This window comes from Sander vitreus, chromosome 23 (assembly GCF_031162955.1).
Source record: "Sander vitreus isolate 19-12246 chromosome 23, sanVit1, whole genome shotgun sequence".
NCBI lineage: Eukaryota > Metazoa > Chordata > Actinopteri > Perciformes > Percidae > Sander > Sander vitreus.
This window is the reverse complement of record NC_135877.1, coordinates 18728308-18743069: the sequence shown is the minus strand read 5'-3', so window position 1 is coordinate 18743069 and position 14762 is coordinate 18728308. Positions and strand designations below refer to the sequence as shown.

Genomic DNA, 14762 nt, shown 5'->3' with positions numbered 1-14762 from the left:
AACATAAAAAAGTCATAGTATAGTATGTTAAAAAAAAGTCATAGTATGGTATGTCATAAAAAGAAAAAAGTCATAGTATAGTATGTCGAAAAAAATCACAAAAAGTCATAGTATAGTATGTTGAAAAAAAAATAAAAAAAAGTCATAGTATAGTATGTCCAAAAATAGTAAAAAAAAACAGTCATAGTATAGTATGTCGAAAAAAAGTCATAGTATAGTATGTCGAAAAATAGTCATAGTATAGTATGTCGAAAAAAATCATAAACAAGTCATAGTATAGTATGTCGAAAAAAAGTCATAGTATAGTATGTAAAAAAAAAGTCATAGTATAGTATGTCGAAAAAAAAAAGAAAAAGTCATAGTATAGTATGTCGAAAAAAACAAAAAAGTCATAGTATAGTATGTTGAAAAAAAAGTCATAGTATAGTATGTTGAAAAAAGTCATAGTATAGTATGTCGAAAAAATCACAAAAAGTCATATTATAGTATGTCAAAATAGTCATAGTATAGTATGTTGAAAAAAGTCATAGTATAGCATGTCAAAAAAAACAAAAAAGTCATAGTATAGTATGTCGAAATAGTCATAGTATAGTATGTAAAAAAAAATCATAAAAAGTCATAGTATAGTATGTCGAAATAGTCATAGTATAGTATGTAAAAAAAAAGTCATAGTATAGTATGTCGAAATAGTCATAGTATAGTACCTCGAAAAATCACAAAAAAGTCATAGTATAGTATGTTGAAAAAAAATAAAAAAGGCATAGTATGGTATGTCCAAATTGTAAAAAAAAACAAAAAAAACAGTCATAGTATAGTATGTTGAAAAAAGTCATAGTATAGTATGTCGAAAAAAGTCATAGTATAGTATGTAAAAAAAAACATAAAAAGTCATAGTATAGTATGTCGAAATAGTCATAGTATAGTATGTAAAAAAAAATCATAAAAAGTCATAGTATAGTATGTTGAAAAAGTCATAGTATAGTATGTAAAAAAAAATCATAAAAAAGTCATAGTATAGTATGTCGAAATAGTCATAGTATAGTACCTCGAAAAATCACAAAAAAGTCATAGTATAGTATGTTGAAAAAAAAAAAAAGGCATAGTATGGTATTTCCAAATTGTAAAAAAAAAAAAACAGTCATAGTATAGTAAGTCGAAAAAAGTCATAGTATAGTATGTCGAAATAGTCATAGTATAGTACCTCGAAAAATCATAAACAAGTCATAGTATAGTATGTTATAAAAAAAATAAAAAAAATAAAAAGGCATGGTATGTTGAAAAAAATCATAGTATAGTATGTCGGAAAAAAAGTCAGTATATTATGTCAAAGAAAAGTCATAGTATAGTATGTCGAAATAGTCATAGTATAGTACCTCGAAAAATCACAAAAAAGTCATAGTATAGTATGTTGAAAAAAAAATTAAAAAGGCATAGTATGGTATGTCCAAATTTGTAAAAAAAAACAAAAAAAACAGTAATAGTATAGTAAGTAGAAAAAAGTCATAGTATAGTATGTTGAAAAAAGTCATAGTATAGTATGTTGAAAAAAAAGTCATAGTATAGTATGTCGAAATAGTCACAGTATAGTATGTCAAAACAAATCATAAAAAGTCAAAGTATAGTATGTTGAAAAAAGTCATAGTATAGTATGTCGAAACAAACATAAAAAAGTCATAGTATAGTATGTTGGAAAAAAGTCAAAGTATAGTATGTTGAAAAAAGTCATAGTATAGTATGTTGAAAAAAAGTCATAGTATAGTATGTTGAAAAAAGTCATAGTATAGTATGTTGAAAAAAGTCATAGTATAGTATGTTGAAATAGTCATAGTATAGTACCTTGAAAAATCACAAAGAAGTCATAGTACATTATGTATGTAACACTATTGAGTCCTCGCTTCCTCGGCTCCATCATCACCCGGGACATGAGTTAAAATTGAGTTCATGCTCACCATCTCCATCACCACCTGGTACAGTACACTGCTACTACAGCCAAGAACCAGACTGCAGCGTATCATTCGTTCCACTAAGAAGGTGATTTAGCTGTAATCTGCCATCTTATGTCGGGAAAAGAAAGTCATAGTATAGTATGTCGAAAAAATCATAAAAAAGTCGTATAGTATGTCGAAAACAACCATAAAAAAGTCATAGTATAGTATGTCTAAAAAATCATATAAGTCATAGCATAGTATGTCGAAAAAAGAATCATTGTATCTTATGTCGGAGAAAAGTCATAGTTTAGTACATCGAAAAAAATCATAAAAGTCATAGTATAGACTGTCGAAAAAATCATAAAAAAGTCATAGTATAGTATATCGAAAAAGATTATAAAAAAGTCATAGTATAGTATATCGAAAAAAAGTTAGTGTAGTATGTCAAAAAAAAGTCATGCTATAGTATGTCGAAAAATAATCATAAAACGTCATAGTATGCAGTAGTATGCCAAGAAAATCATAAAAAAGTCATAGTATAGTATGTCGTAAAACAAGTCATACGTTGTCGAAAAATTGTCATAGTATAGTGTATCGAAAAAAATCATAAAAAAGTCATAGTATAGTATGTCAAAAAAAATCATAAAGTTAGACTTAGATGTCGTTACTCGTGTTGCCTCAATGTGACGGTCATTGAGTCAGTAATCCTCTGTACACCTGAAACATCACATTTGTGAAGAGTGCTTTTATTGAACACATTTGTATACAATGCTACTTAATGGATCCATACATAATACTTGTCCAAAGGCATGGCTTTTTAACAACCACAACAATTCTCCGTACTTTTCCTCTTCTCAGTCTTTTCTCTCGGTTATGATTGTCAGAGGCAAATCACAAATATTTTACATAACATGTATTAGAGTGTGATTTTAAAAAGCTAACTAAGAAAGTTCAATAGATGTTCAATAGTGTGACATAATATACTTTAGTGGCACACATGAAAACTGGCTTATTTGTTTTTTACAAAAAAAATAAGCCAGTTTAAAAAATAAACAAAAGGTGATATATCTTATGTAACCAATATTAACAGTTTGGAATGACCACATTAATCCTGTCAGGCTTCATACTTCTTCCCGGCTCGATGGATCTGTTGGTAAAGGGTCATCGAAAAAAGCCATACCAAGGAGCTATGAAAACAAACAAACAAAACTGTTACAAATAAGACATTTATACAATGTTGCTTTATCGGGAGTTTGAATAAGTGCTCTCAATACTACTCGCAGCCGCTGCTGCTGCCAATCAGCTTTGCTACTCAGCAAAACCACGACTGTTCATGCCACTGTTCCCCAATGTGTAGCAATTGACATCGAAAAAGAAACTGCATCTTCTGTTCAGACGAGCACCTTCCACCGCATCCATAGAGAACACGACTGTGTCTTACGCTAGCAGTTGACATATTTGTACGTAACGTTACTGTACTCATGACTCTTACCATTTTTGTGGTATATCTAAATGGTTGATTGCAATTGTAAGTCACTTTGGATAAAAGCATGAACTTAATAAACTAGTGCTGTTTGGATAAGTGCTTGATAAAGAGCTGCTTACCTGTATGACCAACACACACATGGCGATGGTTCCCAGGAAGGTGTTTGTGGTCATCCAACCACTCCTCTACCTTCTCATAGCAACCCTAAAAACACACACCAACAGTAATTAGGAAAAATAAAAGAGTACTGCACATCAGAAGAGATCCAGTTTAAAAGCCAAAACAGTTATACAGACAACAAATTTCAAAAGGTTAAAGAATTTGAAAGCCTTGAAACTCATAGTATAGTATGTCGAAAAAAAATCATAAAAAAAGTCATAGTATAGTATGTCGAAAAAAAGTCAGAAAAAAGTCATAGTATAGTATGTCGAAAAAAGTCAGAAAAAAAGTCATAGTATAGTATGTCGAAAAAAGTCATAGTATAGTATGTCGAAAAAAATCAAAAAAAAGTCATAGTATAGTATGTCGAAAAAAAATCATAAAAAAAGTCATAGTATAGTATGTCGAAAAAAAGTCATGAGAAAAAAAAGTCATAGTATAGTATGTCGAAAAAAAGTCATGATAAAAAAAGTCATAGTATAGTATGTCGAAAAAAAAGTCATAGTATAGTATGTCGAAAAAAAAAGTCATAGTATAGTATGTCGAAAAAAAATCATAAAAAAGTCATAGTATAGTATGTTGAAAAAAAATCATAAAAAAGTCATAGTATAGTATGTTGAAAAAAAGAAAAAAGTCATAGTATATATGTCGAAAAAAGAGTCATAGTATAGTATGTTGAAAAAAAATCAGAAAAAGTCATAGTATAGTATGTTGAAAATAGTCATAGTATAGTACCTTGAAAAAAATCACAAAAAAGTCATAGTATATTATGTATGTAACACTAAATGAGTCCTCGCTTTACTCGGCTCCATCATCACCCGGGACATGAGTTAAAATTGAGTTCATGCTCACCATCTCCATCACCACCTGGTACAGTACACTGCTACTACAGCCAAGAACCAGACTGCAGCGTATCATTCGTTCCACTAAGAAGGTGATTTAGCTGTAATCTGCCATCTTATGTCGGGAAAAGAAAGTCATAGTATAGTATGTCGAAAAAAATCATAAAAAAAGTCAGTATAGTATGTCGAAAACAACCATAAAAAAGTCATAGTATAGTATGTCTAAAAAATCATATAAGTCATAGCATAGTATGTCGAAAAAAGAATCATTGTATCTTATGTCGGAGAAAAGTCATAGTTTAGTACATCGAAAAAAATCATAAAAGTCATAGTATAGACTGTCGAAAAAATCATAAAAAAGTCATAGTATAGTATATCGAAAAAGATTATAAAAAAGTCATAGTATAGTATATCGAAAAAAAGTTAGTGTAGTATGTCAAAAAAAAGTCATGCTATAGTATGTCGAAAAATAATCATAAAACGTCATAGTATGCAGTAGTATGCCAAGAAAATCATAAAAAAGTCATAGTATAGTATGTCGTAAAACAAGTCATACGTTGTCGAAAAATTGTCATAGTATAGTGTATCGAAAAAAATCATAAAAAAGTCATAGTATAGTATGTCAAAAAAAATCATAAAGTTAGACTTAGATGTCGTTATTCGTGCTGCCTCAATGTGACGGTCATTGAGTCAGTAATCCTCTGTACACCTGAAACATCACATTTGTGAAGAGTGCTTTTATTGAACACATTTGTATACAATGCTACTTAATGGATCCATACATAATACTTGTCCAAAGGCATGGCTTTTTAACAACCACAACAATTCTCCGTACTTTTCCTCTTCTCAGTCTTTTCTCTCGGTTATGATTGTCAGAGGCAAATCACAAATATTTTACATAACATGTATTAGAGTGTGATTTTAAAAAGCTAACTAAGAAAGTTCAATAGATGTTCAATAGTGTGACATAATATACTTTAGTGGCACACATGAAAACTGGCTTATTTGTTTTTTACAAAAAAAATAAGCCAGTTTAAAAAATAAACAAAAGGTGATATATCTTATGTAACCAATATTAACAGTTTGGAATGACCACATTAATCCTGTCAGGCTTCATACTTCTTCCCGGCTCGATGGATCTGTTGGTAAAGGGTCATCGAAAAAGCCATACCAAGGAGCTATGAAAACAAACAAACAAAAACTGTTACAAATAAGACATTTATACAATGTTGCTTTATTCAGAGTTTGAATAAGTGCTCCTCCAATACTACTCCGTACCCTGCCACTGCCAATCAGCTTGCTACTCAACAAAACCACGACTGTTTGCTTTTACCACTGTTCCCCAATGGTAAAACAATTGACATCAGGAAAAAAGAAACTACACATCTTCTGTTCAGACAGCACCTTCCTACCATCCATAAAGAACTACGATCATTGTTTCTTAACGCAGCAGTTCAACATATTTTAACATAACGTTACTGTACTTGCATGACTCTTACCATTTTGTGGTATATCTAAATGGTTGATTGCAATTGTAAGTCACTTTGGATAAAAGCACGAACTTAATAAACTAGTGCTGTTTGGATAAGTGCTTGATAAAGAGCTGCTTACCTGTATGACCAACACACACATGGCGATGGTTCCCAGAAGGTGTTTGTTGTCATCCAACCACTCCTCTACCTTCTCATAGCAACCCTAAAAACACACACCAACAGTAATTAGGAAAAATAAAAGAGTACTGCACATCAGAAGAGATCCAGTTTAAAGCCAAACAGTTATACAGACAACAAATTTCAAAAAGGTTAAAGAATTTGAAAGCCTTGAAACTGATGATCCATTCCTTGCTTGTTTTCTTAATCTTGTCGCAACTTATGTATACAATGGTGTCTTTAGTTTGGAAGAAACACAAAAATGTCAGAAATGCACACCAGCTAAAAGGAGCTGGTTCTAACTACAACTGCACTCCACTATTTCAACCATTGATGTTTGTCCACTTGCAATGACTTGAATTAGATGAAAAGATTGATACCACTCCGTACATAGAGTATTTAGCAACCTAAATGCCACAGAGTACAACTTTAATAGCAATTTTAAGACGTAAGACAGAAACACACTGACCCGTGTCCAGAAGGTATTAGAGGCGTTGCGTCCACAGCCTGGGTAAACCTGCTGGCAGCAGCGGTCAGGAACCACGTTGTCATGCAGGGCGGTGTACCAGTCATTGTGGTTGATCACACCACAACATCGCCACTGGTGCACAGGCAGGAGACACAGAAGCAGATGACGTTACAAAGTTTGATTAAAAACTAAAGAAATGTCAAGAAATATCTATATAAAATACAATAAGAAAGAAGTAGAGGGAGTGATTGTTACAACATTTCTATACCTCTCCCTGTATGGTGTTCCATGCATCCCTCAGGCCGGCGTTGTTATCTGTGTTGTACAGCACAAGCCCTTCTTTCAGGTCCTGTCTGGCATTTTCGCTCACCTGGGCAAACAGAGGTGAAGAGGTGGATCATGGGACAAGTAGTCACACGCGCCCAGAGCAGGAGAGGATCATAAATAAATATGGATATACTTTAACAGTCTTACCTTGTCGGTGTAGACAAAGAACAGGATGAGGAGGATAAGTTCGGCCAAAAGGATGATCAACAGAACGATGAAAAACTGGAGAAAGCGAAGAAAAGAGTCAGATTAAAATGATTTACCCTTAGCAGAAACATGCCCGATACACTAATGTTGCATTTATATGAATGTAAAACAAATACATTTGATCTCCTTACTTAAAGTGGCCATATTATGCTCATTTTCAGGTTAATAATTGTATTTTGAGGTTGTACCAGAATAGGTTTACATGGTTTAATTTTCAAAAAACACCATATTTTTGTTCCACTGCACATTGCTGCAGCTCCTCTTTTCACATGCTGTCAGGTTTCTGTTTTAGCTACAGAGTGAGACCTCTTAACTTCTGTAACATCTCTGTTGTCAGTCGCACATGCGCAGTAGCTAGGTAAGGATTACATGAGCTAGCTCCAACTTCGGCCTGTACAAGGCAAGATTAGCCGGGAGACTTCTTCTAAACTAGGGCGCACTTCCAACTTTGCGTGGAATACCTGCAGAACAGGGACATGGAAGTAGTTCTATACAATTTATTTTGTAGATTAGAGTGAATTTGTGTGCGTTGTAGCAGTGATTTGCCATTAAGAACTAGCTAGCATGCTAACGGTTAGCCCCCTAGGCCCCTCGTCTCAGCTAGTGACGTAGAAAGCCGTAGAGATTTTGAACAGCTTGCCTGGAGACTGAAGGGAGGACACATTCAGAAACCGTATCTCACTCAAAACAGCATGGATGTTTTTTTTTTCAAAGTTTGTATGCGTGTGGAAGTACCAGAGACACAAAATAACACCCCAAATCCCAGAAAAAGTGATTTTTTCATAATATGGGCACTTTAAAAATACACATATCAGCTTTGAGATATAAATTACGACACATAAACTTGGGGTTTGGTGGTAGGTCTTGACCTTTCTCATATTAGCAGGCACTAAGTGGCTTCAACATTTAAAATTCCAACACAACCTGAACACAACACCACTAAAGAATACTCAAAACAACTCCACTAGTGATGCATGATGGGTATTGTAGTGTTACTCACACTCAGCAGCAGGCACTTGTTCTCCTTGATGGCACCCAGGCATCCCAGGAAACCTGTCACCATGACGACGGTGCCGAGGGTGATGATGAGATTGGCGGCGGAGAGCGACGGGAAGGAGGGCGACAGGGTGGCAAAGCTGCCCTGAGACACCGACAGCCACACGCCCACACCCAACAATCCACATCCACCCAGCTGAAAAAAAACACAGGAAACTCAGAAACTTCCTGTTGATTTAATGATAATTAAACACTTCTGTTGGTATTTTGATCTTACTACTGATTCATGGTAACAATTTTTGACTCCGTGTGTGTGCGTGTGTGTGTGTGTGTAATAATTACCCAGAAGAGCAGGTTGAAGAGAAAGAGCATGTATTTAACGCAGCAGATGCAACCACGAGCCATGATTAAATTGACAGGCACTGCAAGAAATTGTATTTTTAAACATTATTTAAAGTTAGATAAAAAGGTCACGGAATGATATGTAGTGGGGAGAACAAGTATTTGATACACTGCCGATTCTGCAGGTTTTCCCACTTACAAAGCATGTAGAAGTCTGTAATTTTTAAATCATAGGTATTCTTCAACTGTGAGTGACGGAATCTAAAACAAAAATCCAGAAAATCACATTGTATGATTTGTAATTCATTTGCATGTTATTGCATGACATAAGTATATGATACATCCGAAAAGCAGAACTTAATATTTGGTACAGAAACCTTTGTTTGCAATTACAGAGATCATACGTTTCCTGTAGTTCTTGACCAGGTTTGCACACACTGCAGCAGGGATTTTGGCCCACTCCTCCATACAGACTTTCTCCAGATCCTTCAGGTTTCGCGGCCGTCGCTGGGCAATACGGACTTTCAGCTCCCTCCAAAGATTTTCTATTGGGTTCAGGTCTGGAGACTGGCTAGGTCACTCCAGGACCTTGAGATGCTTCTTACGGAGCCACTCCTTAGTTGCCCTGGCTGTGTGTTTCGGGTCGTTGTCATGCTGGAAGACCCAGCCACGAACCATCTTCAATGCTCTTACTGAGGGAAGGAGGTTGTTGGCCAAGATCTCGCGATACATGGCTCCATCCATCCTCCCCTCAATACGGTGCAGTCGTCCTGTCCCCTTTGCAGAAAAGCATCCCCAAAGAATGATTTTTCCACCTCCATGCTTCATGGTTGGGATGGTGTTCTTGGGGTTGTACTCATCCTTCTTCTTCCTCCAATAGCGGCGAGTGGAGTTTAGACCAAAAATCTCTATTTTTGTCTCCCCAGATCACATAACCTTCTCCCATTCCTCCTCTGGATCATCCAGATGGTCATTGGCAAACTTCAGACGGGCTTGGACATGCGCTGGCTTGAGCAGGGGGACCTTGCGTGCGCTGCAGGATTTTAATCCATGACGGCGTAGTGTGTTACTAATGGTTTTCTTTAGACCATGGTTCCAGCTCTCTTCAAGTCACTGACCAGGTCCTGCCGTGTAGTTCTGGGCTGATCCCTCACCTCCCTCATGATCATTGATGCCCCACGAGGTGAGATCTTGCATGGAGCCCCAGACAGAGGGAGATTGACCGTCATCTTGAACTTCTTCCATTTTCTAATAATTGCACCAACAGTTGTTGCCATCTCACCAAGCTGCTTGCCTATTGTCCTGTAGCCCATCCCAGCCTTGTGCAGGTCTACAATTTTATCCTTGATGTCCTTACACAGCTCGCTGGTCTTGGCCATTGTGGAGAGGTTGGAGTCTGTTTGATTGAGTGTGTGGACAGGTGTCTTTTATACAGGTAACAAGTTCAAACAGGTGCAGTTAATACAGGTAATGAGTGGAGAACAGGAGGGCTTCTTAAAGAAAAACTAACAGGTCTGTGAGAGCCGGAATTCTTACTGGTTGGTAGGTGATCAAATACTAAGTAATTAATTATTTAAAAATCATACAATGTGATTTTCTGGATTTTTGTTTTAAATTCCGTCTCTCACAGTTGAAGTGTACCTATGATAAAAATTACAGACAGAATAAAAATAGAAAACCTGGAAAATCGGCAGTGTATCAAATACTTGTTCTCCCCACTGTATAGGTCAGTCAAACATTGTGTAGGGATAAAGCAATAAATTAAAGCAAGATGCCATAAGTCATAATTTTTTTAAAGGTCATTGTATAGTATGTGGTAAAAATTTCCTAAAAAAAGTCATAATATAGTATGTTGTTAAATTTTATTAAAAGCCATTGTATAGTATGTCGTAAAAATGTATCAAGTCAAAGTCATAAAAAAGTCATAGTGTAGTATGTAGAAAAAAGTCATAGTATGTCGTCAAAATGTATTTAAAAAAGTCACAGCGTAGTATGTCGTCAAAGTCATAGTATAGCATGTTGTAAAAATGCCTTAAAAAAGTCATATTGTAGTATATCATCAAAATGCTGTCGTCAAAAAGTTTTAAAAAAGTCATAGTATAGTATGTCATCAAATTGCCATAAAACGTCATTGGATAGTGTGTCGTAAAAAAAGTCATAGCATGTTGTAAAAATGCCTTAAAAAAGTCATAGTATAGTATGTCGTAACAATGTATCAAAAGTCATAGTACGGCCTCTAGTTCACCCAGTAAGAGTGTTCGCCCCATGTAGGCCGAGTCCTTTGCAGCGGCGCGGGTTCGACTCCGGCCTGCTGCCCTTTGCGGCGTGTCATCCCTCATCTCTCTCCCCCTTTCTGGTCTATCCACTGTCACTACAAGCCCCAAAAATAATCTTAAAAAAAAAAAAAAACTCATATAATATGTCGTCAAAATGTATCAAAAAAGTTATAGTACTGTATGTCGTAAAAATGTATCAAAAAAGTCATAGTATAGTATGTTGAAAAAAGTCATAAAAGTCATAGCACAGTTATGTCGAAAAAAGTCATAAAAAAGTAATTGTATAGTATGTCGTAAAAAAGTCGTAGTATAGTATGTCGTAAAAAAGTCATAAAAGTCATAGTACAGTATGTCGTAAAAAAGTCATAAAAGTCATAGTATGTCGTAAAAAAAGTCATAGTAAAGTATGTTGTTAAAATTTCATTTAAAAAGTCATAGTATGTTGTCAAAATGCCAAAAAAAAGTCATAGTATAGTATGTCGTCAAAATGTTAAAAAAAAGTCATAGTACAGTATGTTGTCAAAATGCCATAAAAAAGTCATAGTATGGTATGTCGAAAATAATAGAAAAAAGTCATAGTATGGTATGTCGAAAAACCCCACAAAAAAGTCATAATAGTATGTCGAAAAAAATCATAAAAAAGTCATAGTAAAAATGTCAGTTCATAGTATGTCGTACAAATGCCTTAAAAAAGTCATAGTATAGGATGTCGTCAAAATGTATTAAAAAAAAAGTCATAGTATAGTATGTCGTCAAATGTCATAAAAATGTCATAGCCGTACAAATGCCTTTAAAAAAAAAATCATAGTATGTCGTACATGTGCCTTAAAAGTCAAGGTCATGTCTTCAAAATGTACCAAAAAAGCCATAGATAGTATGTCATAAAAAAGTCATAGTATAGTATGTCGTAAAAATTTCATAAAAAAGTCATAGTACAGTATGTCGTCAAAAAGTCATAAAAAAGTCATAGTAGACTTAATATTTTTAAGTGCCTTAATTGTCTATATATTGACTTTTTAAGACCCAGCGGACACACTAGATACAAAAATCATGTCATACATTGTAACAACTGGCTAGGGTTGGGTCTTCTTTACGGTATAAGGCATAATTGAATGTTTTTTGCAACTTCTTTTATCTTTTGGAAGTTGTTTGTGTCACCATGATCACAAACCAGACATTACACTGTAGATCACCAACCTCTTTGTTTCCCGTAACATCACACTAACTGTAAACATTATGTTCTCCCTGTGGAGTCATGCTGAAACCACACAAACACAACAAGGAGGAGATAAACTTACCACTTCAACTAGCAGGAGAACGGAGCTCTAGTGGTGTACCTGTAACACATACGTGTACACAAACATTTGTACTATATATTGTTTACAAGGTATCATTGAAAGTAATGATTTAGGTTTACAGACAACATTTGTAATTCAAAACACAGGACTGAAAACTGAATACTTTAAATGTCGGGGCTAAAGTGTTTTGATCCTGTGTCAATGTTGGTAAACTAAGAAGTAGGGCTGCAACTAATTTTCTTGATTTGTTCTTTGGTCTTTTGGTCTATGAGTAGTTAGTAAGACATTCCTACTGATCACATGAAACCTGAAACTGTTAACTGCATGAGCGTATGGGCATACAACAGTTAGACTGCAGAATAAGTTAAAGGCTAAATCCTGTTTCTTTTGTCAGAAATTAAACACACACAAGTGAAGAGTTTGACCTACCTATACTATAAATAAGCATGTTGTGTTTCTCAACTAAGAAACACAATTAAAAAATATTGTTTTACTTCTGAATGTGTATACGTTACTGATCCATCAACAACAAAAAAATGCATTTTGATGTTATTTAGGTTCATCTTTACATTTGGACCAACGGTGGTCTGTTTATAGTTAGTTACTTTTTTATATGTCATGCCAAACATCTGGCCCATCCCACATGTGGTTACAGACTATTTGACAAAACATGCACCTTCAAGTGATACATATACAAAAACATCACTTACTTATGTCAAGTTCTTCTACATGCTTTCAATCAAGAGATGTATGTAGCAAACTGCTACATACCTACAGTTTATTCTTATCTTAAAGGACTTTTAATCATCTCTGAGGCTTTCTTCAAGTATCAACTAAATTTAAAAAAGAAACCTACAAATACAGCTAGACTGATAATTAGCCTCTATATAATATAATGTATATGTTGGCCACTAAATAACAGATTACAGTACAGAATATATATTTGAGATATTAATTTAGTATTGTTGTTGCCTGTAGTAGATTGTTTGTCAACCAGACAGCAGTAACAACTACTAAACTCTTATTTAAATACTAACTTTAGGGATCTTTATGAGAAATGTTCATCTTAATAATATAAAATAAATAAAATATATCAGTTGTAGAGTTTCAGTGATTAATCGATTAAAAGTCTACTAACAGAAAATTAATGGCAAATTGTTTTAATTTTCATAGCAAAAATCTCAGCTTCTTTGAAGATATTACCTTGAATTTGAAAAATAATGGACATTTTTACCTACTCATAAATGTAGCTATTTTAAATAGACTACTTGATTAGTTAGTGCACCATGGAGCACAAACTTTTGTAATGAAAACCTTTATCTACCATTTTTATTATTAGTGTCTTGACGTGACGTCACTGGACTGAAGTTTGCGGTTTTTACAAAACTTTGTGTAAAAAAACACGCAAAATAACCGCTAGAATCACTGCCAAATCCACTGATTATAAACTTTAGTGACACAAAACACGCTGAAGTTTGCTTACACCCAACTAAAACCGCTCCACTGAAGGCTCAGGCCGTGTTTGTTTGCATGTCCATGCGACGAGGGGAAAGAAAAAAAGAGTAACAGTTTAGCTAGTTTTCCTACCGTTGGCTATGACCTCATCTCCCCGATAACGTATCAAGACTCAGCCGTTAAACAAGTTTCACATGCCGGCTTAACTTCTGCTGCTTTCCTCTCACAGCTTCACTCGTTGTGGAAACATAAATCCAACGGTTGTAAACGGTTAAGAAGTCGACTTTGAAGTTCCGTCGATGGCTAGAGAAGAGAAGGAGAGGAGGAGGAGGAGGGTAATGTCTTTAGAGAGGGCGGAGCACGGCGGAGGAAGGACCCGGGAGTGGAGGCGTGTCTGTCTGTGCTGGAGACAGGGACCAGCCGGGCAAAGACCCTAGAGATATGGAGGTGTAAATATGGCTGTTACAAATAGGACATATTTGTCGATTCTGGCTGAATCACACGGATTTCTCAATTATTACAAATAATAATTTTGCAACAGAAAATAGTCAAATTCCAGTAGAGGAAAGGAAGTAGGCTATATTTATTCTTACTGTATAGCTACTTAAGTAGGCTACACGTTTAGATAGATAGATAGATAGATAGATAGATAGATAGATAGATAGATAGATAGTTAGTTAGATAGATAGATAGATAGATAGATAGATAGTTAGATAGATAGATAGATAGATATATAGATAGATAGATAGATATATAGATAGATAGATAGATCGATAGATAGATAGTTAGTTAGATAGATAGATAGATAGTTAGTTAGATAGATAGATAGATAGATAGATAGATAGATAGTTAGTTAGATAGATAGATAGATAGATAGATAGATAGATAGATAGATAGATAGATAGTTAGTTAGATAGATAGATAGATAGATAGATAGATAGATAGATAGTTAGATAGATAGATAGATAGATAGTTAGTTAGATAGATAGATAGATAGATAGATAGATAGTTAGATAGATAGATAGATAGATAGATAGATAGATAGATAGATAGATAGATAGATAGATAGATAGATAGATAGATAGATAGATAGATAGTTAGTTAGATAGATAGATAGATAGATAGATAGTTAGTTAGATAGATAGATAGATAGATAGTTAGTTAGATAGATAGATAGATCGATAGATAGATAGATAGATCGATAGATAGATAGATAGATAGATAGATAGATAGATAGATAGATAGATAGATAGATAAATAGATAGATAGATAGATAGTTAGATAGATAGATAGATAGATAGATAGATAGTTAGTTAGATAGATAGATA

At 34.4% G+C, this 14762-nt stretch overlaps 1 protein-coding gene and 1 long non-coding RNA gene across 3 annotated transcripts; both read right to left on the bottom strand.

Moving 5' to 3' along the window:
* Positions 1-2658: 2658 nt before the first annotated feature.
* Positions 2659-3613, bottom strand: LOC144512022 (uncharacterized). Its single transcript, XR_013500948.1, has 2 exons — positions 3534-3613; positions 2659-3115 (listed from the first exon to the last, which is right to left on the bottom strand). It is a non-coding gene; the product is annotated as an uncharacterized LOC144512022 (long non-coding RNA).
* A 1524-nt stretch (positions 3614-5137) lies between these two features.
* LOC144512258 (tetraspanin-9) lies at positions 5138-13763 on the bottom strand. Of its 2 annotated transcripts, XM_078242883.1 has the most exons (10): positions 13567-13763; positions 11980-12018; positions 8605-8666; positions 8406-8485; positions 8068-8259; positions 7008-7082; positions 6802-6903; positions 6534-6665; positions 6027-6110; positions 5138-5593 (listed from the first exon to the last, which is right to left on the bottom strand). In XM_078242883.1, exons 3-10 carry the CDS (start codon positions 8609-8611, stop codon positions 5522-5524), a joined length of 744 nt encoding a protein of 247 aa, XP_078099009.1. In that variant the 5' UTR covers positions 8612-8666; positions 11980-12018; positions 13567-13763; the 3' UTR covers positions 5138-5521. The 2 variants fall into 2 exon arrangements, with proteins under 2 accessions (XP_078099009.1, XP_078099010.1); XM_078242884.1 differs by lacking the exon at positions 8605-8666 and having other exon boundaries at positions 13567-13762.
* Positions 13764-14762: the final 999 nt, after the last annotated feature.

What these genes read in the sequence shown, in the direction of transcription:
- LOC144512258 (XM_078242883.1), bottom strand. An exon ending in GGAACACCATACAGGGAGAG is followed by an intron (nt 6,666 to 6,801) that starts GTATAGAAATGT and finishes CCTGTGCACCAG; the next exon opens with TGGCGATGTTGTGGTGTGAT. An exon ending in CTAATACCTTCTGGACACGG is followed by an intron (nt 6,111 to 6,533) that starts GTCAGTGTGTTT and finishes GTGTGTTTTTAG; the next exon opens with GGTTGCTATGAGAAGGTAGA.